The 25315-nt window shown below is 36.6% G+C and overlaps 4 protein-coding genes across 4 annotated transcripts; 2 read left to right on the forward strand and 2 right to left on the reverse strand.

Moving 5' to 3' along the window:
• The first annotated feature begins 1023 nt into the window (after positions 1-1023).
• LOC126795765 (probable flavin-containing monooxygenase 1) lies at positions 1024-3921 on the forward strand. The gene is made up of 5 exons (XM_050522532.1): positions 1024-1461; positions 1858-2098; positions 2596-2777; positions 2892-3244; positions 3419-3921. The coding sequence occupies exons 1-5, from the start codon at positions 1039-1041 to the stop codon at positions 3759-3761; spliced, it is 1542 nt and encodes a 513-aa protein (XP_050378489.1). The 5' UTR covers positions 1024-1038; the 3' UTR covers positions 3762-3921.
• A 370-nt stretch (positions 3922-4291) lies between these two features.
• Positions 4292-6851, reverse strand: LOC126795671 (peroxiredoxin Q, chloroplastic). The gene is made up of 4 exons (XM_050522463.1): positions 6643-6851; positions 6412-6549; positions 4647-4736; positions 4292-4552 (listed from the first exon to the last, which is right to left on the reverse strand). Exons 1-4 carry the CDS (start codon positions 6832-6834, stop codon positions 4334-4336), a joined length of 639 nt encoding a protein of 212 aa, XP_050378420.1. The 5' UTR covers positions 6835-6851; the 3' UTR covers positions 4292-4333.
• A 7825-nt stretch (positions 6852-14676) lies between these two features.
• On the forward strand, positions 14677-15656 carry LOC126796684 (uncharacterized). Its single transcript, XM_050523425.1, has 2 exons — positions 14677-14939; positions 15316-15656. The coding sequence occupies exons 1-2, from the start codon at positions 14767-14769 to the stop codon at positions 15449-15451; spliced, it is 309 nt and encodes a 102-aa protein (XP_050379382.1). The 5' UTR covers positions 14677-14766; the 3' UTR covers positions 15452-15656.
• A 308-nt stretch (positions 15657-15964) lies between these two features.
• Positions 15965-20631, reverse strand: LOC126782143 (respiratory burst oxidase homolog protein E). The gene is made up of 13 exons (XM_050507355.1): positions 19842-20631; positions 19547-19706; positions 19062-19110; positions 18789-18902; positions 18282-18704; positions 17814-18197; positions 17627-17722; positions 17425-17540; positions 17005-17344; positions 16732-16917; positions 16505-16633; positions 16337-16415; positions 15965-16255 (listed from the first exon to the last, which is right to left on the reverse strand). The coding sequence occupies exons 1-13, from the start codon at positions 20425-20427 to the stop codon at positions 16146-16148; spliced, it is 2772 nt and encodes a 923-aa protein (XP_050363312.1). The 5' UTR covers positions 20428-20631; the 3' UTR covers positions 15965-16145.
• Between the last annotated feature and the right edge of the window lie 4684 nt (positions 20632-25315).

Genomic DNA, 25315 nt, shown 5'->3' on the forward strand with positions numbered 1-25315 from the left:
GAATAAGCTACATTTGCATTTCGTTATACATACATGCATTAGGTACGTACTAATTATTTATATATTTCAATTATGAAACAGTCTTCACTATATATGTAATACAATAATGTACGTACACTCAAACTCCAAAGTATACTATGCCGATCAAATATTGATCTTGAAATTCAAACTTTTTTGTATGTGTTATAGACTTTGAAATCTTGAAAATTTGCTCAAAATAAATAGAATAAACAAATAATGGTGATCCATAATGCCTATATTAATTACCCATTTCATTTATTTCAGATTGTGAGAAATAGTTAGGGTTCATGATCGATTTGCTTATCGGTCTTGATCGATGACTAAGAAATATAAATATAAAAAATATATATAATTGATCTAATTGAAATAAATTTAGTTGCATCAAAATAATGTTGGGTGAAATCTAACTCCAGAGTAAAACAGTAGTCACACGACCAACCTAATCAACTTTATAGATCTTTATTAAGGCCTTAATATATAGGGTTCGATCAATAGGCATGAAGAGATCGATATAGTCTAAATTCAAAAGATTCTTATATATATTCAACATTTTCTCTGAATTTTTTTAATGCAAGGTATCCTACAATTAAGTGTTAGAAGTGCACAACGAAATTCAACTAAAATGTACTAGTACCAATACGCAAAAGAATGAAAAGTCACCACGAAGTGAAGAAAAGGTCTCTACTAGCTTCATTTCCACCAAGTGATCGAGAAATGTTCATGCAAGCCGGACGATGACTTCTTTATTACTTTTACCCTAGCTAAGGTACGTAAAGAAACCAATCCAAGCGAAAATCAAAGTTAATCAATTATTTGATCTAAGAATTCCATGGCCACTCGGTCACATGTAGCTTCATGCATAGGTTCAAGACTTACCACCATTACATTATATGGCTCCCCTCCTATAAATACCTCAGCTGTCTCTTCATTTTAGCAGACCAAAATCGGCCATATACCACCTTTTCTCCCAAAACCATTTCATATTTCTATTCCAAGCTTTGAAACAGAGAAATCAAGATGGTTCCAGTTGTCTCAAAAGTAGGGATTATTGGTGCCGGAGTGAGCGGCATAGCGGCTGCGAAACACCTATCCCATCATAACCCTATTGTCCTCGAGGCATCTGACTCCATTGGCGGGGTCTGGAGGCATTGCTCTTACAACTCCACAAAGCTTCAGTCCCATCGACGGGATTATGAGTTCTCCGACTTCCCTTGGAATCATAGGAACAGTCCGGAATACCCTTCCCACCTTGAAATATTGGATTATTTGAACTCTTACGCTGAGCACTTTGATGTGCTCAAGTTTGTGAGGTTCAACTCCAAGGTCGTCGAGGTTCGCTTTGTTGGTGACCGGGAAACCATTGATGCTGGTTTTAAACCACCGGCGGGTCAGCCTGCTTGGGAAGTTGTTGTGCAGGCCAGTGGTGAAGATACCATTCAGGTTGTTAATCCATAATTTCATTTTTCGGGGTTGCGGACGTCCGCTTCTGAACCTCTCTTTTTATATATAAATATATAATTTGCATGCTTAAAAACCTACTATTTTCTGAATCAGTTGTCTAAAATTTGTTGCACTAATCATGTGCATGCTTGTGTTAAAAAAGCATAGTTTTGCCAAAGAAGCTTTATAACATTACCAGATACCAAGATACCAGTCATACCATATCATGTATCTCACTACTTGTAAAGTTATAAGATTAACTCATTCATGCCTGGTAGTATTGTAGACTTGTACTATGTTATCACCGACTTTCTGTCTGTTGTATGACTCTTCTATTGTTATTATACTTCCTCACCTTTTCAGCAATGCTAATTCTGTGTGCTTCTTTCGTTATAGTGCTACGCCTTCGAGTTCCTTGTGGTCTGTATCGGTAAATATGGTGACATACCCAGAATTCCAGAGTTTCCACACACCAAAGGCCCTCAAGCGTTTCAAGGTCACGTTATGCATACTCTTGATTACTGCAAACTAGACAAGGAAGCTGCTTCTGAGTTACTCAAGGATAAGAAGGTCGTCGTAGTTGGATACAAAAAATCAGCCCTTGATTTAGCTGTGGAGTGCGCCGCGGAAAATCAAGGTAACTCTATAGCTCAAAACCTATACGTGCGTACCTATTGAATTTAAGGGCACAAGGCATCATTAAATATTTTGAAGAACGATTCAGAATAATAAAAGGGATAGTAAATAAATAAAGATAGAGGTATATATGAACGTCTGAAGAAAGCGAGTGAGTTCATAATTTCCACGTTATGGGATTGTAATTTGCATGGTTAGGTTTTCACACAAGTCACAGTGTGTACATCAGAGAAAATTGAAAAGGCCATTCAAACTGTCAAACATCGATCGATCTGAAACATCAATTTAAGCTGGTCTCAACTGCTTGACTTGAACACGTTTCCGTCGATTCTAATTGGGATGGTTTGATTTAACCTAATTGGAGTTTCCCAATCAATGTTTGACTCAAAACATGAAGTAGAATTGTGTTACTATCCAGACTTGAATTAATTGGTATTTGATACTGTGATTTTAGGTATTTCATAACTTGTGTTTTCATTTTTGCATGAATTAATGAAGGACCAAAAGGGCAGCCATGCACAATGGTGGTGAGGACTTTACACTGGACCGTTCCCCATTACTGGGTTTGGGGTTTGCCATTCTTCTTGTTCTATTCAACAAGGGCCTCACAGTTTCTCCATCCAAGACCTAATCAGAGTTTCCTCAGGACCCTCACTTGCCTTCTAGCTTTATCTCCTTTGGTAAACAACTTTACAAAACAAACTTGATTCATATTCATATATAGAAACTAGAAAGTTAACGAACTTAAGGTTAGAAAATAAGTAACCGATTTTGTGATTGTATGTACGTCACAGAGGCGTGCAATTTCAAAGTTCATCGAATCCTATGTTCTGTGGAAGCTTCCATTGGAGAAGTATGGACTTAAACCAGATCACTCTTTCGAGGAAGACTACGCTTCATGTCAGATGGCTATCACACCTGAAAAATTATTCACCGAGGCTGATAAGGGAATGATCGTGTTTAAGAGATCACAAGGAAACTGGTGGTTTAATAAAGATGGAATCGAGTTTGACGACGGCAGTAAGATCGAAGCTGATGTTGTGATCCTTGCAACTGGCTATGATGGTAAGAAGAAGCTGAAAGCCATCTTACCAGATCCCTTCCGAAGCTTGTTGGAATACCCATCTGGTATTATGCCCTTATACAGGTAAAAATATCCTTTAAAGTTCAACTGGTTTTGTTGCGAGGTTGTTGTTCTAATAACTAATTACGCAAAATTTCGTGTTTGATCAGCTTTATTCTAAAATCTGACCGATAAGTCGATAACATAACATATGTCGCATATTAACATATAACATTTTTTCCTGTTTTTTTTCTGTAGGGGTACAATCCATCCTTTGATCCCAAACATGGCTTTTGTGGGTTATCTGGAGAGTGTTTCGAACCTGCATTCCTCTGAGTTGCGCAGCATATGGTTGGCTCGACTTATAAATAATAAGTTTAAGCTCCCAAGTGTGGAGAAAATGCTTGAGCAGACGACTAAAGAGCTGGAAGTGATGAAGGACACCACCAGGTTCTACCAGAGGTTCTGCATTTCAACTTTTAGCATCAACCACAGTGATGAAATTTGCGAGGAGATGGGATGGACATCATGGAGGAAGAAGACCTGGTTGGCAGAGGCATTTAGCCCTTATGGGAGTCAAGACTATTTGCAGAAATACTGAACCTCAACTTCAGTTATAAACTAATCAATTACTACCCTATAAAAATTTATAAATTTGATGTTATTTACACCAGAACTAAAATAATCAATTTACATTGGAATAAGAAAAGCAATGTGAAATATAGTGTATAAGTGATTCATAATTTATTCATCTCAATAAAGAATTTGTCAATTATATCTAGCTACCTTTTGATTTTTCATACATATGTGATGTCACTATATTGCAGAAGGCAGGGAAAAGGGATCTATTAAAACATGGGCTGCTTGTATGTTGCAATAGTCTGAAGGCACTTGATATTCCTCCACACTTTGACTTAAATCTTCTGCACTGAAAATGACCCTCTCACTAAGACTATTCTTGATTATCAATTGAAAACAAATGTCATGCTACAATAGTTTGGCTTCATATATAGGGCAGAAAACAGTTGCCTTTATAATTTTCAAAGGTCCAACAGAGACTAACAGCATTAGAAACCATGATTGGCTCCGAACCATGCAAAACTAAGGACTTGTATAACCCTATGTAGAGATAGACTGAACAGAGTGATGGGGAAAAACTAAACCAGGAGAGGTTTAAAGGCTCTGAAGTAGCTTAAGTGTTTCATCGATGTGCTTCTCAGGTTGGAACTGGTTGTTGTAGACGAGTTGAACCACTCCATTCTTGTCAAGAACATAGGTCTGTCTTCCAGGCAATGTCCCAAACAGATCAGATGGCACCCCCCATTCTTTCCTCACTTTATTACCCTCATCACTTAGCAAGGTGAATGGAAGCTTGTACTTCTTTGCAAAAGCCTATATACATGTCAAATTTGCAATCAAGTCACCAACTTTTCAACTCTTCACGCCTGAGTTGTAAGGATTACTAGTAATTTTTCAACAATATTACCTTGTGTGAAGCTGAGTCATCACCACTAATCCCAACAACCTGTGCTCCAGCTTTTTTGAACTTCTCATAAGAATCTCTGAAAGCACAAGCCTAATAGAGTATCAATTTGTCAGTGTCAGCAGACAGCAGTAATGAAAGGTTCGATCTTTATGTGGCTGATGCCATTTCCAATCTTAATTGCATCTCATAAATCATAAAAAAAGGAAAACAAACAACAATCTGATCATATATGGAGCTTTTCCTAAGAGTTCTCACTCTGTAGTAGAAATCACTGGCCTAAACCAAATAAAGTTAAGCAGAAGCAATATAGCACTTTAACCAAGGTTCAAAATATCGGTGTAGATAAATATATCTTTTTTTTTAAAAAAAAATAGAGATATCGGATATATCAGAGATATATCAGGAATGTTGGAAAAAATATATCGTTTATGTTCTGAAATTATTTATTTATTTATAATTAAATTATTTACTAACATATACAATTATTAACTTTATCTAGTACCAGAAAAAGACTCTAAGTGCTTGAAAAGACATATGTTGGTCAACAAAACTATAATATTCTGGTGTATGCCCAAGACATACGAGTCATATAGTACGAATTGTATAGTTAATATGATAGATATATATCTCTTTTGAGCTGCCGACAGTTTCTCCGAAAATTGGATATTAAGGATAAATTCAACTTGATGATTGATCATATACATCTACAAACTGACCATAATCATAAATAAGATGACCAAATTGATAGTTTGACTTCATGTGATTCATTTGACGTCTCACTATGCTCTATCAATATAGAATCAAAACTTAAGGCAACTAAAGTAACATCTAATGAAATATTTTAATCATCAATGACTCCTCTTGTCCTCCTCCCGCACCTATTCTGCTGTTGCGCACCATGACTACCTGCTCTAGATCCATGATCCTCATCTTGGATAGCATGATCAAAATTACTTTCACAAGTAAACTGTTCAAATCCTCCACTTACATAAGATTGTCTATATTCAAACCTTTTATCTCCACCACCTTGTCGACTTCCACCACTACCATCATCATCATCTGAACTATCTAGAGTTACTACGCTGCCCCACACACTAGTATTATTAGAATCATTTTATGGGTCTCCAACTTCATCAAATAATACATTGTTTACATAAATTCCAAAATTAGTTGCCTTTTCTACGACGTGTGGAGGAGCGTTGCCATTTTCATTATTGAGGTCAAAAAGAGCACTTATCACTGATATAGTTCGACTCTTAAGAGTTAAGACTTGAACCTTCACTTCTCATCCAGATTCTTTAACGAAAAATTAAAAATTAGCCGATTGAGTGACTAATTACTTTTCTAGTCTTTTTTTTATATCTCTCGAAACTCTAGGTGATTAATTAATAAAAAACTCTTCTTTAAGAGTTAGAAATCCTCAAGTTCAGAGAAAAAAAAACTAAATAATTTTTTTCAGATATTTCTCCAAAATATCGAAAATATATCGAATATATCGTAAATATCAAAGATATTTTATGTTATCGGAGAAATATCACAGATATGAAAAAAAAAAATTTACCCATATAATTTATTTATTTTTAATGGAGATATCAGATGATATATTAGAAATGTCAAGCATATTTTGAACCTAATTTTGACCGATTAAGATAAACAAGCCCTCAATATAAGAAGTGAACAGTTTCAGATGACTAGCCCAAACAAATGCAATAATTTCATAATATTTTGTTTGCAAGAGAAAAGAAGAAAAAGGAAAAGGACATACCTGTTTGGTGCACCCTGGGGTCTCATCAGCAGGGTAAAAATAAACAACCACAGGCTTTCCTTTAAATTTGGAGAGGCTGACAGATTTACCATCCTGATCTTTTAAGTTAAAATTTGGAGGAACTTTGCCTTTATCAACCTGCCAAACACCACAGAAAGCCATAACCAATCAATACACCATCAACAACCCATAAGCCACACAACACATCAGAACATGTGAGAAGCAATGTACCTTGCCACAAATGATATTCATCCCAGAAGAGGAAGATGGGAATGGCAAAGAGGTGGCATTGGAGAGCTTGAGGCCATAGAATTTGGAATTTGATGATTTAGAGACTATTTGAGAAGATGGGTAGTAGTGTTTAGGAGTTTGAGTTGGGAGTAGAGAGGTAAAGGTGTGCTTGGGAAGAGAGAGAGAAGCCATTGTAGGTGAGGAATGAAGTGTGTGGTACTGTGATGTAATGTTGAGTTGTAAGTTGAAGAAGTGCTTTTGTTGGGTGATTACATTTGTTGGGTGGAAGATAAGGAGTGTTAGGGAGCACATTGGCTGTTGGGATAGAATTGGCTTTGAGCGTGGACAATTGCTGACCCCAATCTTCTGTGTTACAATTTGCACTGTAAATAAATAAATTAATGTAGAAACTTTGAGCGTGGACAATTGCTGACCCCAATCTTCGGTTAATAAAACCCTCACTGCTTCGCCATGTAAAATCCCCCTTCTTCCTCTGCTTCTTCATTTGGAGCTCCTCGTTTTAATGAAGGTCTCTCTACTGTTTTGGAGATCAGTCTCGTGTTATAGTCGCCAGCCCTGTTAGGTACATACTCATCCATCTCTACCATTTTCAAAGTTTACAACTTTCCGATTGTATGTTTGTATATGCGAAACTGTGAATTCGGTTACTTTTGTGTGAAATTTGTGGCTGTCAGGAACTTGGATTTGTGAAAATTTTGATCCATTTTTTAATTTAACGATAATGGGTTGTTGTAAGTAGCAAAATATGCTACCAAAGTTTGGTTCTTTAATTGATTTTTTTTTTTTGCAAATTGATTCTGGGTTTGCTAATTGAGCTTCTCAAGCTTGTTTTGGGTTGTGTTTAAGTAGATTTCTTCATGTATTGGTCAGGCATGTTATTAGTACATGAATTCGTGTTATAGTTGAGTGAACTTCATTAGTTGGATTGAAACTGGAACTACAACTACTGCAGGTGGATTTTGGTGGGGCTTGTTTTCCAAACTAGCAGAGTTGCAGACTGTCTACGTTGATGAATATTGGTAATTGGACTGATTTGGTATAATTTTCATGTTTACTTGCAGATGAGTGGTATCACTGTGGACATGCTCAAAGTTCTGTGTTGCTGTGATCATTGTTACTATACTCTGAAGCAGCGTGTTAAACGCTGAGCTAACAAGCTTCTCAAGAAGACCGAGATGATTGATTGCACTGCAAGATTCTCTGCCTGTTCCCATTTAATTAATAGATTGTCGTCAGCAGATAAGTGTCGACTCTTTAACAACAGTTGGGCAAAGTGCATTTTTTAGGAGTTTTTAGCTTCTGTATTTCACCTTATCAACATATATTACGATCCTTTTGAAGCTATTAGGCCACGTCTGGTAGAAAGTAGGACATGTTGCATTTCCTTGAAGAAATTGGTTCCAAAATGAAAGGAAAATTGGGTGGAAAACGTTTCCCTCCCTACCCCCATGGATATATATTCCTTCCTTGGTTGATTTCAATTCCTTTAATTTCCGGTTACCAAACGTGGCCTTGTAGTAAAGTCAATCTTAACTCCTAAGATAGTTGTGAGGCTGAATCTGTGGTTGTTTTCCGGCTTAATTTTATTCATGTGGTTATGATTCCGTGCATCTAGGGTTATATGTGATTGTGATTGTGATTGTAGTCTTACTGTTAACACTAAGCTTAATGCTGCCTATTTTGTTTGTATTGAAGGATGAAGGAATTGTGAAACCACTCTTGATGTATATGTGGTTTGGGTTCTATCTTTGTCAATCGACATAATACTTTATCTGTGAAGTTTGGAAATAATTAGCAGGAGATTATATATTTTTCTCATTTCAATATATGGTAAACAATTGCATTTACATATCTTTGAGCTGCTTACAAATATGATTGTTGATAGAAGCATTTTATGCTACGATTATATTGTCTGATTCCTCATATTTTCTTTCTATGTTATTCTCTTAAACATTATCAATTAGACTTACTTTTATTATTTGAAGTGTTTTTGGAAGCTAAGGAGATGATTATGGAGAAAAAATGCATTTAAAGCCAAATCAAAAAATCTACCTGTGCAAAATAGTCAATTTCGCCGGATCATAGCGGGCAGCTCAGTCGGTGGAAAATTATGAATCATATATCGATGAAAAGCCTTTTAAGTCTACTTTTCAGAGCCATTGCAATCACAACAATATCATTTTCCTACATAAAATTATGCACGATTTAGCGAGTAAATATCTGTCTGATCGAGAATTACGTTGTAGATCGAAAGTTATATTTCAAGGCCCGGACCAATCCAAGGAGCCTATGGACGAATTTTGAAGTATGATTCTGACATATGGAAGATTATGGAATCAATTTATGATGCAAGTAAGAGAAATCCTATAAGAAGACAACCCTAGTTTGAGAAGGAAGTTTGTAACTCTATAAAAAATGGGTTTTCTTCCTCTTCTTCTCTTTGCCTCTCTTTTTCTCCTCTCTGCCCTACTAGACAGTAGCAACTATGTTTTTGTATAACTAAATTATTCTTGTTATGGGCTAGGTTAGAAGCCTTGAATATGTGATAAACATAGTTTGATTTTTGGTTTCGTTGTTATTATGTTTTTGAAGATGTTTATTTGGTTTTGTTTTATGGAAAACTCTTACTTGTTTATGTTCATATTTGTGTATCATAAAATATTATGAACTTGTGAGTGAGGCTATAATTAAGTTGACTAATCTCCTAGACGGTTATAATACATTTTTCAAAATAATAAAACTTATAGAATAATAGGTGAAACCAAATAAAGAGGATTGCATGCTAGGTATCATTTCCACACTAATTTTGCATACTTGTTTCGATCAAATTTCAATTGGGTTTATTGTTTAGGGTAATTCATTGAAGGGACAAAGTCTATACTTGGATCGGTTATTCTAAAGGCTAAGTAACGGTAAGTCATCTTACTTTAGTAACTGTGGGAAGTAATAAGAACTTATGAAGTGCGTTCACAGTTTGTTCTTGATTGGAACTGATTATTGACTTTATAATTAGAACATCGGATTTTACACATATTTTGAAGTGTATTTGGTGGTGGACAACTGAATCCCTAATCTCATCTTCATTTAATCTTTATCAAGTCTATTTGAATTGTTTATTATTGTTTCTTATTTTCTTTTCATTTTAATTATAAACCTCTAATTCATTGATCTACTTAGTTTAGTTTAATTACTTTTGTTTTCTTTTTATTTAGCGTAAATTATAAAAGTACCCACAATTTCTAGTATTAAACTATCTTCACTTATTTTATTATACGATTAACAATCTTTTACCTGGTTAATTGAAAAGACTATTTTGACCCTATCAATTGTATTCTTGTATGGATAATCAATATTTGTCATCTTAAGTACCAAGTTTTAAGAGAACTCCTTGTTCATTACCTGCCGATGTCTCGTGAATGAGCTCCAGTGACAGCATCTTCAGCTCTTTCGCTAACATTGGCATTCCACAGTAGTATACCCCTGGAATATAACAGCTTCTTAGATCCATTTATTTTCTCTAGTTCTCGATTTGACCGTGTATTTGTCTGGTAGATCATCATTACCTACTCATGAAAATGGATGCTTAATGGAAGCTATATTGGTGAACAGTACTTCTGTTCGATTAGGTCATGCAATGTTGAAAGGTAATTAGGAAGTTTACTGATTTGGGGGTACTGGTAAGTGATCGTACACTGGTGCGAGGGTTTATACTCAATGCCCTGGTAGAGAAACTAGAGATTGTCAATTGAGTATAACGAGATTCAATTGACAGTTTGGACGAATGTGGAAACTTTAGTACTGAAACCTGAAGATTGTTTAATAGCAGGAGATCATCAATTTTGGTTTTTGTTTTTCTAAGGAATGACAATGCAAGGACCATATGATGTACCAGTGTTTAATAAAGGAAATAAAACGAGTCATTATTCAGCTTCTCCTGAAGATTCAGAGTCATCAACATCCCCAGAAAACTACTTGAATAACTGCATGTGGTGTCATCCAATTCAAAGAGTCCGTCAAGGTAGAAATACTGCCCATTGTTTTCGGGCAATTGGAACGTCTAACGCTGACCCGAAGAAGCTTGAGATTCAGTAACGGTGGCGTGAATGTCTTCTTGAAATGTTCTAGAAATGTGAGAGCCCCAGCAACGGCATCATGACAAAAAGATATCACAACCTGATTGCAGCAACCAAAGTGTTGAAGAAATCTCTCCAAGTAGGAAAATGTGTCATTGGAGGGAGGGAATTGGGTTGCAAAACATCAAGTCTGAGGAGTGCAGCCACTGGCTTTCGAGCTTTCACATAGATTACATCATTCGGCAGCAAATAATCATGGTACCTACAAACTGAGAGATTTGGAATATCAATAATGGCCTTCAAATCATGGCGACATTTTCCGGGTATTTTGAAGCTAGGAAGCTAAGCAGAGACGCCGATGTGTTTCAATTTGACGCATTCACTGTCCAAGCTGACTGACTTTTGTCGAGAAAAGTGGCAGAACCAGACACTTAAATAGCCGAATCATATATTATGTTATGTTTAAATTAGGTATGTTAATATCTGTCATTAGAATAATTTTTTTTGTAAATTAATCTCTACATAGCTCTATTTTGATATTTCATTATGTATAAGATGAGATGATATATGTATGTTCATTTATAAAATCTCTTAATTTATTTATCTCCTAAATGCAAATATATCTAATAAACAAATAATTAATCTAAAAACTAAATTAGTAAACACAATAACATAGGAATCTAATATATATATATATAACTAAATTAATTTATTTATCTCCTAACTGCAAATATATCTAATAAACAAATCATGAATTTAAAAACTAAATTAGTAAACACAATAACATAGGAATCTAATATATATATATATATATACAGTCCATATCTAGAGTGAAACTTCACTCTGAAATTTCAGAGTGAAGTTCCAATTTTGACACATTTTTCGGTCAAATTTTTTCACCATAAGCGATTCAATATTTAGATATGCTATTCAAGATCATCTCTACAAAGTTTCATCCAATTCAGACATCGTTAAGGTATTAAAATTAGATTAAATCAATGAATGAATTAAAACTGTTCAACATGAACCGTTCGTGTAAATATCAATTTTGAAAGCTCAAACCATTGTCAAATTGGATGAAATTTTGTAGAGATGATCTTGAATAGCATACCTAAATATTGAATCGCTTATGGTGAAAAAATTTGACCGAAAAGTGTGTCAAAATTGGAACTTCACTCTGAAATTCCAGAGTGAAGCTTCATTCTGGATAGAGACCGTATATATATATATATAACTATAAGATTTTAGACTTTTTTATGTAATGAACTATCTATTCTTAGGTGAGAAAGTTAGAAAAGATTTAGATTTTTAGATTATAAGAAAAAAGAAAAAAAAGTTTAAGATATCAGTGGGGGCAGTGGCCCCACTTGCCCCTTATCGTTCTGCCTTTGGTTGAGAATATGTTGGAGTGATGAGTACGAAGTATTCCAGATTTTCAGCTTGAACGCTAATGTACATGCACTTGCAATTTATAACGTGCAAGAATATGAGACTAGAATTATTGACAACAATCTGCGACCACCCCAATACACCAGCTTTTAGCTTTTAGCTTTTAGCTTGAGGAGATGCATCATAATCACATGATGTAAATACATTAGCACGCCTCTCCTAATTAGTTTCCTAAAACTTGTGCTGTGGCAGTTTTATTTATAAATATATCAAATTGTCACTAAAATCTATAATGAATGAAACTTGTGAAAAAAAAAATTATTTGTGTCCATACTCTCTCTTATTTCTATAAATTTGATAGTGTAAATATAAAATTTTAACAGTTCAAAAGTTTGTTAATCAATAAAAATTATCTCTGTAAAATATGTATTGAAACAAATTAACGATATTTATGAAAGTTAGTAGTCTCATAATCAACCGTATTTTTGTTTAATACAATCGGCTAAATAAATGCTATTTGTTTACATTGATTTTTTAGAAAACTAATCTTTATTGATTTACAAATTTTTTTTGTATCCACAATTCCACACTACTAAATGTATAGGAATAAGAGGAGTTTAGATGTACACATCCATACTGTTATAGACACAAATATTTTCAAAAAAAAATTGTTAAAATTTGTTTGAACAGTAAAATAGTCGTGGCTTTAGAGAAAATTTTGAACCTCAATAAAACCCTCACAAACCGCCAAAGCTTCGCTAATTTAATGTTGAAACTTGAAAGGTCAGTTTGGAACATAATGTACATGTTTACTGATTGCTCGGGGAACTAGTAAGTGAATATTGTACCATGCGAAAAAATAAATTGTTTCTTCAAGAAGTAATGAGGAAGAATAAATTATCAATTTGGGATCCTAACTTGTACATAAGAGGTCGTGAGATAATGTGATTGTAACTCAATTATTGATGTACATAGACGAGTACGTAGACGGAGAGATGCATCATAATCATATGATGTAAATACATTAGCATGCATCTCCAACAGTTTTGTCAAAATTTCTCTAAAATTGAGAAGCAAATACCAAAATTTCTAAAAAAATTATGTTCAAATTCTAACAGTTTTAGCATTTTGCATATTTTGACATTTTATTTTAAGTGAATAAAATATTATATAATCGTACTTATATAACCATAAAATTATTTTATGTATTTAATTTACTAGTTTAAAATAAATGATTGATTTTTTATTGTTTTGATTGGTTGATGTTAAAGTTTGAGTTATTGGAGAAAGTGTATCATTTAATGTTATTGCTTTTGCAAAATTTTACAGATTACTGCAAATTTAGAGAATTTTTCATTCTCTCTATTTTAGAGAATGGTATGCATAATCTGTTGAAGTGAAAAAACCTAATATTGTCTAAAATTTCTATTTTTCTCCAAACTACCAAAGATGTTGGAGATGTTCAATTAGTTTCTTAAAACTTATGGTTAAGGCCATTTCATATATAAAAATATGAGATTGTCATAAAATCACATCTTAGAAAAACTATAAAAACAATTAAAAGAAAAATAATAAAAATAGTTTTAGTAACAGGTCCCAAGCCCCAAGCCTAGGCCTTGGCCCAATAGCAAACCCAATCCAAGTGAAGAGATTGATGCAGCAGCACCATTTCGCAGCCACCCTCACCGTCGCCCCACTACCATGGCGCGAGATCACTAATCGTCCCTCCATCCCACCACCATCTCCCATCTGTCTCCCACCGAAAATCTGTTCCAATCTGTCCAAACCCAATCGGAAACCTCCGATTTGATCTGCACACATTAGAATTGAAAGCCTTCTTCTCCATCTTGTCACCACCCAATAACCATTGCACCCGTCGTCCGCGATCTGATTGAGGGAGGTAAGACACCAGCCCCACCCTCATCCCCTCCAACCTTTGTTGCCCATCCCCGACAAGGTCGCCACAATTAAGATGAGAAACCACATCGCCGCCTCCACTTTGATTGGATCGCCATACACCAGGCATATGCTCACTCTTTCGAAGACCATAACCGCCGCTCTAGGGTTTAGAGAGAAAGTTAGAGACAAATTTCCGACTAACGAGTATTTAGATCGAAATGCATTTGTACATTTGTTAAGTGAGGTGTTAAGTCTCTCAGGGCATCTCCAACGGTCCACACCCATACCCATAATAGGTTGTCTTTTGCCTAAACGATATCTCTAACAACAAAACTCATTTTAGGTTTTCACTCAGCGCCTATAATACTGCCCAAAATAGGTCGAATGCTAAGGAGGAAAAACCATAACTGTAGTTAAGACATGCGGAGCAAACACAAACTAATGGCTGTATCTAACGGTCATCACTTATCATAGCATCTTTTAATTGATTAAAATATAAAATTGGGTATGAGTTTGAGTCACCTTTGTTTGTTGGGGATAAACAACCAAAGTACTCAAAATGGGTTTGAGTGTCTCAAAATTTGAGTTTGGGTATGAGTTTTGGATAGATTGATGGAGATGCCCTTAGAATTAGTTACTATGCGTTATAAACTTGAACCGGCTTAGTGAAACCCTCACAAAACCCCAAAGGTCGCAGTAGTGACTCTGCCTTTCTGAATCATTGAGACCCATCATCAGAGCCATGGAGAAATTCCAAAATTGGATCGGCAAAATCTCAAACGATGTCAAAGCTGCCTCTGAGAAAGCTTCATCCTCTTCTTCTGCTTCTTCTTCCTTTGAAGCTTCTCGTGCTAATGAAGGTCTCACTGCAGCTTTGTCCGACCAGTCTCGTGTCATAGTCGCCAGACCCGTTAGGTACAAACCCATCTACGGATCTACCTCTACCCTTTTCAATGTTCAGAAATATATGACGGTGTGAGTGAACTGGGTTCTTCTGCTGTGAAATTTGTCTCTATAAAAACATTAGATTTGTGATCAATTTCACCAATTTATGCAATAGGACGATAATGGGTTGTTGTAATTAGCAATTATGATAGCAAGTTTGGTTCTTTATTCGCTTTTTGGCAGATTGATTCTGGGTTTTGCTTTTGAACTTTGTCTTGGACTGTTGGGTTGTGTAACTTGTGTTTTAGGCAGGCATGAATTACTGAATTAGTATGTATGTACTTGTGGTTAAAAGTCAAGTGCAGTTCAATAGTTGAATTGGTAAAGTTTTGATTTTTATTTGCAGAGGGGTGGTGTCACTCTGGACATGCTCGAAGTTCTGTGCCGTTGCCTTTGTTGCTGGGATTATCGTTGGCTATACTCTGAAGCGGCGCGTGAAACGCTGGGCCAACAAGGTTCTCAAGAAGATCAGAGATGATTGATTGCACCTAGGTTGAGTTATGTTATCCCATTCAATTGATCATGGGAAATACAGGAGTGTAGTGATTATCTGACATTAGTTGCGGAAAGAGTGCATTTTTTTAGGAGTTTTCAGCTTCTGTCGTGACAACTGCATCTCAGCTTATCAACAGATATTGTCATCCTTTTGAACTATTATGGTAAAGTTTGGAGTTACTTGTGGTTGAATATCTAGTTGGTTTCCGACTAAATTTTATTTCTGTCGTTAACTGCTTATGAACCCGTTCTCCTGCTGTTGTATGTGATATAACTTATAAGTCGGAGTAAAACTATAATCAGAATGCTGCCTATTTTGCTTGTGTATTGATGAGATGAGGTTGTGTAAAAATCCGCTCTTGCAGAAAGCCTGAAATTTTGTAGATCTTGATGATTACATGATTTGGATACTATCTTTGTCAATCAACATAATACTTCATCTATGGATAATCTGGAAATGTATAGCAGGAGATCATCAATTTTAATCTTGTTTTTTTCTCATGCTTTATTGATACTCTATATGAAATTGGACTATATTTCAGTATATATGTCGTAAACAAGTACATGTACATCTTTCTGAGCTACTATCATTATACATATATGATTTTTTTTCTTTCATCTATGGATAATCAGAATGATTACAAATGAATAGCTGTGTCATATATGTGTAAGTTCCTAGTTTTAAAAGTACTCCTTGTGGAATTCAAACCGTGTCGACGTCTTCTGACTGAGCTCAAGTGATATCATCTTCAGCTCTTTTGCTAACATAGGCATCCCACAGTAGAATACCCCTGCAAAATCAACGATTTTTAGATCCATTTGTTTTTTGAAGTCTCAATTTGATGGATATGGTTCTGGTAGATTATCTTTACCTACTGTCGAAAATGGATGCTTGGAAGCTACCTTGGTAAACACTTCTTTCCAGTTAGGTCTTGCAAAGTGAGTCATTACCTGCAAAGCACCAGTGTTAGGTCAATTATTGCATGTGAACATTACTACCCATTTACAGTGTTGAGGGAAATGGTAATGAGAGATCATACACTGGTGCCAGATAAGATGTCAACACCATTTTTGGCATGGTTGAGAGCTTGGACCATGGTGATTAGAGTCGACCTTGCATCACCCTCTTCATAGACACTTGTAAGGTAGTTATGGAGTTCAATCTGCCCCTGTTCAGAGAAAAGGATAAGTGAGTCGGGAAGCTCATCTCTTATGTGAATATGTGATATATCTGTCTTCTAAAAAGATTAGACATGCATTGCTTTACCTTGTGATCCATTTCTGCCACTTCATCCATGACTCCTTTAAACCACTCAAAAGAGCCAGGTTCTCTGGTAACCCAATAGAAATGAGCATTTGTAGTCCTCTGTGGTTTCTTCTTTTCATTCGGTGTCAAACATGATGATGTAAAACTACTTAGGCTGTCTGATAGACTAGTTTCTGTGTTTGAAGCCTATGTCACAAATGCATGATCTTTGTCACTAAATGATAATACTAGATATTGAATAACATTAATCTACTTAAATAATATGAATTTTACCGTCTGTTCATCTGCTGTTCTTGTGCTGTTGAGAAGATCTTTAAGGATGCTTATAAAAGGGGTAGCTCCAATGGCAAGACCTACCAGGAGAAGAACATCATAGTTGCGGTAGTCCTGTGCTGGTGCCCCATACGGACCATCAAGAAACAATTTGGGTTGGCTGAATAGTCTTCTTTGGTCCGTATCATGTGGCTGAGCAACAATAGCTTGATGAATTCCAGATAATGAATTATCTCCTTCAGATATGGCTCGCTTCAATTCTTTCGTCCAGTCTCCAACTGTCCGGATATGCACACTGAGATGCTCATCACCAGGTGCTGAGGTGATGGAAAATGGGTGCCTGAAAACGATCTCATTCATGAAATGAAGAAAAGGGTGGTAATGGAAGGGGGAGTACATTTTATCTGGCATCACACTTACCATTCAAATGGGGAGATTGTTGGGCATTGTAGAAATATGTATTGCCCACTTCTGTACTTAAATCCAGGTGGCTTGGACAATATCAGGCTGATAACATTTCCGGGCATGATTGAAGCCTGTTAATGGATCAGAAACCACCTTAGTATCGACTAACATCTCAAGTACTCTCAACTAGACTTAGATATTAGTGAAGTTCGGTCACCTTTAGTATCTTAACTGAATAATGTTTTGATCTAAATGTTCGGATACTGCGCTCTATTACATACAGTAGAAATGGAACAGAGATGTACATCCATGTCTGCAAGATTTAGGAAGTCATAGATGAGATTACTGGTACCATCTCATAAAAGCCACAATTGTTAGTTACTATTGATAATCAAACTTCTTACCGTTTTCTGATACCACTTGTGGACAAAGTACAAACAGCTTCCATGGATGATTAGCAAAACGTAGACCAGACCGAGCAGATGATGAGAATACCAGAATGCATTAAACCCGGTCAGTTTGTTGAAGGGGGCAGGAAGCCTCACCATGTTCCTCCGGAAGTGACCCGCTGCTAGTGTGAATGAGATGCTCATAAAAACCACCATCAGAATTCCAGTTAAGCCCTCTGGTCCAGTGAATAAAAATTCGTAGGTTGGTTTTTTGCCATGGAAATAAGAGGATATTGGCGCAAATTCTTCCGGAGATGAGTTTACTAGACGAGGAAAGTCGCATGCCACATGGTTCCCAGCATGAACAATTACTCCAATTGCTATAGCAAATGCAATCATCTGTAGCAAAACATCAAACACTTGTTCAACAATGACAGAACAAACACTGGAACATGTGTGACTGACTACTTAATAGCCCTTTACCTTGTGGAAATTAATGTTGTCATCAAAGGGAATGAAGGACCTAGCTCGTGTTGATCGAAGCCATGTCAGTGTGTTACGACAAACAGGCAAAAGAATGAGTGCCATGTTAAACTTCAAAGTTTCTGCGGCTCCTTTGGCAACCGGCAAGCAATAGCCAATCACTTCAAATGCTGCTTTGTTTTTGTACTGGTAGAATTTCCAGGCAAAAAGTGAAGACATTGCAACAATCCACAGTAATATAATCCAACCGCGTTGCCAATTGTCTAGTATGAGACAGTGAAGTGAACGATTTAGTCTCCGAAGCAGATTCTTGGGCCTGAAGGAACTCAGGTTCTGACTCCAACCTACACTTATTGTGCTCAGTGGTCTGCTATAATCTACATATAAGTCTCTTTGTAAAAGCAGTGCTTCCAGTTGCCATAACTGCTTACAGGGTAAGTGAACATGAGAGGCAACGTTTGAATCATTAACATGAACATCAATACTTCGAAGGTTCTCATTTATTACCTCAATATAACCAAAGTTTTCGGGGTCTAGTTCTTCCATTATCAATGAAGCATATTCTTCAGCTTGTTCTTTCAGCTTTGATAGCTTGTTTGCAGAAGCACTCAGCATTATAAGCTATATTCAAACAGACATTCATTGTAAATTCATTTTTATGCCATCATAATTATACTGAAGAAACTAGTAAAGCATTACATGTTTACTAAAAGGATAGTTGCTACGGAATTGACCGATAAAAAACAATAACCAATCACTGAACAGTTTTTTTTTTTTTACCTCTTGCACTCCCTCCCTTGTGATTCTTCCATCCTCATTGCTATCTGCCCTGGAAATAATTCAAACCAAAAATTTGACAAGAATGACATGAACTTTTTACCAACTAATCTTATCTAGTTGTGTCATAAGACTAGTGGACTTCATAGGTAAGGAAGACATGAACTTTTTATTGGGTAAGATAGTCATGAACTACTTTCCTAATCTGCAAAATTCACACCCACAGAAAAGGCAAAAAGATTGCACATAGTTCATATTTCACAACCATTCACCCTAAAATTTTCAAAGGTCTGGAATCTTGATCGTGGGTTCATCTATTCAAAGTAGATAGAACACACAAAAGACGCAACAAAACGCAAAAAATGGAAGTAAAAACAAATTAGTGCACTAATCTGGCGGGTAATTCGACCATAATCTGGGCCGTCCATTTTGTTAGAAACCGGGCCAACTCTCAAAGGTAAACTTAATCAACGGAAGAAAGCACATACATGTCGAAGAAGATTTGAAGGCGCGCATCAAAGCTCTGGTCCGAAATTTGTAACCAAAAATCACGTAGTTCTTCTTTGCTGACCTTTGTAATCTTCTTCCGCCGCCTCCTCGCCAATGTGTCAAATATCCCCACCGCAAACTCCTCCGAGTCCTCCATCCCTTCACACAGTCATCGGACCATTTTCAGATTCCGATTATCCAAAGAAAATTCTATAGTACATCAAATGCATCGGTATATGCTTATATTATCTCTAAACGCCCCAAACTATGACTTCATAGAAGTTCTTTTCTTACCTATGCATTGACCAAAGTCTGCTCTGGCGAGCAATCCGTTGACGGCCAGTGACTCGAACCTTGCCTCCACTAGCTTCCACAGCTCCTCGGCGTCGCAAGGTCCGGTGGTCTTGCTGATGAACCTCAGGCCATTAAGAGCTCTTTGCGCGCTCGATCTCGTCCTTTGAAGCTTCGCCTTCAGCCTCCTCGCCTCGCGTGGCGGGAGCGTGAGCTCGCCGGAGTTGGACGACGCAGCGGTCCTCGAAGACGCTGATCTGAGCAGCCACCCAAACGTGCGGCGAATGCTCCTTGACGTGGCGGAGAGGCTCCTTCCCAGCACTCCTGCCCCCGACTCCTCCTCCACTTCCGCCTCCGACGTACCGCTCCCCACCGGCGCGACGCTGCACACAACAATGTCATCGTCGTCGTTGTTGATCTCTAGTGTGACCTCAACTAGGTCTTGGTTGTTGTGATTAAGGTCGTTGAGAAACATAGGCAGCATTGCACCGCAGACCAAGCCCTGGCGGTGGTTTTGGTGATCATGATCAGATAAACTATAGTTTGATCGTGTGGAACCAAACGAGGCCCTCGCCGGCGACGTCGTCATTATAAATATATATTTCAGGCTGGCTAGACTTAAATGTGTTGGAGTGAGTAGAAACGATGAAGTGGTGGGAGGTTTAATTGGGTCACACGTCGTTTAGACTCGAATTGAAATGGTTCTATGGAAACAAGACAAACACCACCCAACGATCACTCCTACACGATTTCAATGCTTTTGTGCTCGATCTCTAGAATTGTAGTAGTTGAGATTTTGCTCATGAGGCCAAATATCTACGAGACCATTATTCCACTTGGAGAAGCTTATATATAAAGACTTGGCTCCCAAAGACAAAATAATACTACTACTTTTTTTAAAAAAAAATCTTCTGAGATGAAGTGTGTGAAACTAAGAAACATAAAATGAAAAACAGCTTACATTTCTTGCAATGTTTTTTTCTTCCTTTTTGTTGAAACAAATCAATCTTAATTGGAATGGTAACTTGGATCGGAGTAGAGAAAAAAAGGAGATACAAAGGAGATGCCAGCTAGACAGGAAATGGTAATGTTACCATGCTGCAATTAGGAGGAAGTGACTGCATTTACTCTCACTAATTAAGTAGCCTCGACGAGTTGCAAAAAATTTAGGATCGGTTGTTCAAGAAATTATAGATTAATATGTGACATTATATCGATGTATCCACTATACTAAATTACTAATTATCCAACTACTACCATCGTGAACAAACTGCGCAATTCATATATATATATATATATAAGGTGTTTCACATAAGGAGGTCTTTATCTTAGCTTAAGGTACGGATTTTCATTTTTGACCAACTTTTCGATCGAGTTTTCACATCTACACCATCCAATATCTAGCTTATAACTTATAGATCATCTCCACAAAATTTCAGCCGATTTCATGATCGTTAAGGTATCGAACTAATCAAAACCAATGGACGTATTGAATTTGCCGAACCTGAACCGTTCATATTTTGAGTAGAAATCGAAGTTATGAGTACCTTAACGGTTATAGAATCGGCTGAAATTTTGTGGAGATGATCTATACGTTATTACTTATTACCTAGATATTTGACGGTGGAGATGTGAAAACTCGATCCAAAAGTTGGTCAAAAATGAAAATCTGTACCGTAAGCTAAGATAAGGACCTCCTTACCTGAAAGCCCCGTGATATATATATATATATATATATATATACATACGAAAACGATCGAGAGAAGATGTCCGCACCCTCTAAAAGTGCGGATGTTCATGCTTTCAACAGAATCCAGTGTCAGCAACAAGTCTTCTCATTCCAAACAAAGCCCGGGCCATGATTTGGAGCTTCTGCTTGTCAGTCTAGTCACCTGTTGTTGATTTGCAGTCGGCATTGATCAGATATGAATTTTCCGGTGAATTAGCTCCTCAGATGTTCGAGTTCAATCTCTTTGGCCCTCATCATCTTCTTGGTGACGTCGTTGGTCCGAGGCTTGGTTCGGCAAGAGAAAAGTCGTCAGGGTGGTCGGATTTTGGTGAAAGCGCTGACGTCTGCACTTTTAGTGCACTACAAACGTCTGCTCTTGATTCGGCCTCTATATATATATATATATATATATATATATATATATATATATATATAATTTTCTTACGTACACTTGAAAAAATATATTGATTTATCATTTTTCAGTTGAATTACTAATACAAAGGCAAGTGTGAATAGATCGATCGAAAAGGATGTTCGCTCAGTAAATAAAAGAAAGAGAAACATGTCTTGTCAGTTGCACGGGTTGCTTCATTGCCTAAGACAGAGAGCAAGGTCAGGTAGTCGTCTTTAGATTTTCAGACGATTCTAGCTGAAGTCATACATGGAATTTAGCAGATCATTATAACAGCTAGTAATTGTAGATTTGTAGTTTAGAGTTTAGGAATTAAAACTATATAAAATGGTTGAGCCGTCTGCGTCAGAACTCTATTGAGTATTGACATGATCCACCTTCATTTTTTGCCTCATGCCCTCAGTTTTTCCTTGTATTTGTAACTTCAATTGATATTCGACAAGTCTTGGCTAGTTTAGTTGATTAATCATAAATTCTTTTAATTAACAAGTCTTATCTTCACACTAATGTCTGAATGTCTGAACCTTCAAAGTAGTCTGTTTTGTTTAATTCGTGCCTATATACCTTTTCTTAAGATAACTTAATTCTCAGTAGTCACATAGTAAACTCACCCGTGTGTCGCTAGGGAAAAAAAGCTCTCCCTTCAGTGAAAAACCAAGATCTCGTGCCTTTCCCTGTCCGGCGGCGAGCTCTCCCGCCGTCGTCGGACGGGCCTAGTTGCCTTGGTGTGAGGTTGGACGTTGGGCTCCTTCGTGGCGTGGAGGAGTCTCAAAAGTGATAGTGGTATGTGAGGAGAGGAGAGGGGGAGACCACGGTGGCTTCCGAGGTTCACGTCGCTTCCTTCGTGGCTTGGAGGACGATAGATCAATGGTTAGGCGATCTCGGATTGGGGTTTTCTCCGGTCGGTGGAGGCTTTGGTCATGGATCTGTGCGGTTTCCGGCCTAATGGCCATGTGACGGGTTTTGATATGGTTTTAGATCTCATTCTCTTTGGCCTGGATCGAATCGGCGGGCGAGCTTGGTGGCAGAGGTTTTGCGGTGGTGGCTTGGCTAGTGCGATAGTGCGGGGCGGCGAACGTTGGGGCTCGGCTAGCAGTGGTGTCTCCCTTCTCATGAGCGTTTACTTGGGCTTGGGCCGTCTTATTGGGCCGGGCATGGGGTAAGAAAAATAGCCCATTTAGGGGTTTTATATTTACTGTTTTAATTTACTTTATGTTGGTAGATGTTAATTGTTTGTTCTTCTTAATAAGCAGTGGGCTATGTCCCGGTAGTTGCACCATGTGTGTCATGTCTGCTTTAATGAGACAGTGAGTTCTTTGTTTTATCAAATGGTCGCAGTCTCCTAGTGGTAAGATGAAACTTAATGTCACTGGAAATTTCCAGTGGCAGCATAGTGGGAAAGCTGATAGACATCGAATTTTATGGCTCAGTTTGAGCATTTTCTTTCCAGTATGTTGCCAAAATTGTAAAGCAAATGGGGTTGTCAATGTTGCACTCTTTACTAAATTGTGCGTGTTAGAATGGATATGTTGTATTGTGTCTCATAATATTATTTTGGAATGTTTCTATAATATGAGGTTCAGATTTTATGTCTCTACTTTGTATTGTGCGGTTTCATTAATGACAACGGTGTGAGGGTTGTCGATCTAGTCCTTTCTTAAAAAAAAAAGATAGCTTAATTATCTTGAGTCTCAAGCTTTAGTTATTTAACTATATAATTGCTAGGATCACTGATCACAACATCTCACTTGCTTCTGGATATTATTATACACATGCAACCCCTGGAGATATATATATATATATATATATATATGAAATTAGTTCCAGCTGCTTTGGGATTTCCAATTGAATATTTTATGTGAATATGATTTGAAACTCAATTGCATTAGGAAAAATTATAGTTGCAATTGAGCCATCTGTGTCGTTTATGTAATGAGGATGATTGCATAATGATATCCAGTTGCTATGATTAATAGTAAATAATGCATTGACTTTGTTAATTAGGTCCTTTTTCTATTACCAGAATCATATGCCTGCAAGCTGCAGCTACTCCAGAGAGGCTCCAAGTATCCTACTTCAATATATGACCATTTCAACGTCTAGTAATAAATAAAAGAAAACAAGGGTTGTTGGATCAGAATTAATAATCGACACTTCGTGAAACCCCAAAAATTGATCTCAAGATTTAAAAGTATTTTAACATATATATATATATATAATACTAGGAAACAAATTTGTCACTCACACTTATCATACTCACCTTATGGCCACCATTCTAAGTAAATGTCAAGTGTATTTTTTTTCTTAACAAAATTATAATTATAGTATTATAAAAAACACTTGATATTTATTTAGAGTGGTGGACATGATATGGGTGGACGACAAATTTATTTTCGGAACATTATATATACCTATATATGAGGAAATAAATTTGTCGACCACCCTTCATTTGCCCACCTTGTGCCCACTATTATAAACTTATGTTATGTGTATTTTCTGAACTCATAATTAAATAATAATTGAGCAATTAGACACATGACATGAATTTTAAAAAATAAACACAATATAAATAAATAAAAATTGATCAGCAAATTAATTACTTGTGCGTAATATATATGTGATGAAATGAATTGGTGGCATGTTAATCGATATAGCGCGCGCCAATATCAAAGGAAGTGGCGAAGAAGAAATCGATCAGTTCCAAACCTTAAGGCTTTTTCAGTTAATTAATGAAGAGAAACATCTAATTAAGTAGATAAAGGAACAAAAATCAATCAAGTCCCCGTTAGGGATTCCTCAATATCACATCTAGTCCATGCAATATATCTTGCATAATCATTTACCTAGCTAGTAGCTAGATCAGTCAAACGACAATATAATCTGGCTTAATTAATTTATTGCTTTGTTTTATATTTTAAAGAGGACAATCACAAGAATTTTGTGAGCATTTTTTTTCGAAGACGTAGTTAAATAATGTTGGAAACAAACAGTTTTAGTTTTGGATGCTTAATTCTGAAAAGTTCTTTTCTAATGGAAATTATATATGATTCGGCTAAATTTGGTGTAGCTAGCTCGATTATTAAGTTACTTGATTAAAGTTCGTGTCTCCCACTCCTACCTAGACTCCACGAACGTACTTGAAGACACAGACTGGTGATTCGGTGGTGGCCTATCGACCTCTCTTTACACGTATTAAACATCAAATGTTCATGGTCTATATATCGATCTATGAAGCTAACTTTCAGTTTCCAATATGTAACTAAATAATATGCCAAAATCTTTCCAAGTGAGATTGTACTTGTCTGTTATTAGTTTATGTGAGCAAGTCCAGAATTC

This window comes from Argentina anserina, chromosome 1 (genome assembly GCF_933775445.1).
Source record: "Argentina anserina chromosome 1, drPotAnse1.1, whole genome shotgun sequence".
NCBI lineage: Eukaryota > Viridiplantae > Streptophyta > Magnoliopsida > Rosales > Rosaceae > Argentina > Argentina anserina.

Coding starts and splice junctions, on each gene's coding strand:
- LOC126782143 (XM_050507355.1), bottom strand. CDS start 20,427: ATGACGACGTCGCCGGCGAGGGCCTCGTTTGGTTCCACACGATCAAAC. Junction 19,111..19,546: donor CTTCAAATCTTCTTCGACAT/GTATGTGCTTTC, acceptor AATTATTTCCAG/GGCAGATAGCAATGAGGATG. Junction 17,345..17,424: donor ACAATCTCCCCATTTGAATG/GTAAGTGTGATG, acceptor GATCGTTTTCAG/GCACCCATTTTCCATCACCT.
- LOC126795765 (XM_050522532.1), top strand. CDS start 1,039: ATGGTTCCAGTTGTCTCAAAAGTAGGGATTATTGGTGCCGGAGTGAGC. Junction 1,462..1,857: donor GTGGTGAAGATACCATTCAG/GTTGTTAATCCA, acceptor CTTTCGTTATAG/TGCTACGCCTTCGAGTTCCT. Junction 2,778..2,891: donor TTCTAGCTTTATCTCCTTTG/GTAAACAACTTT, acceptor TGTACGTCACAG/AGGCGTGCAATTTCAAAGTT.
- LOC126796684 (XM_050523425.1), top strand. CDS start 14,767: ATGGAGAAATTCCAAAATTGGATCGGCAAAATCTCAAACGATGTCAAA. Junction 14,940..15,315: donor ATAGTCGCCAGACCCGTTAG/GTACAAACCCAT, acceptor TTTTATTTGCAG/AGGGGTGGTGTCACTCTGGA.
- LOC126795671 (XM_050522463.1), bottom strand. CDS start 6,834: ATGGCTTCTCTCTCTCTTCCCAAGCACACCTTTACCTCTCTACTCCCA. Junction 6,550..6,642: donor TGAATATCATTTGTGGCAAG/GTACATTGCTTC, acceptor GGTGTTTGGCAG/GTTGATAAAGGCAAAGTTCC. Junction 4,737..6,411: donor CCCCAGGGTGCACCAAACAG/GTATGTCCTTTT, acceptor ATACTCTATTAG/GCTTGTGCTTTCAGAGATTC.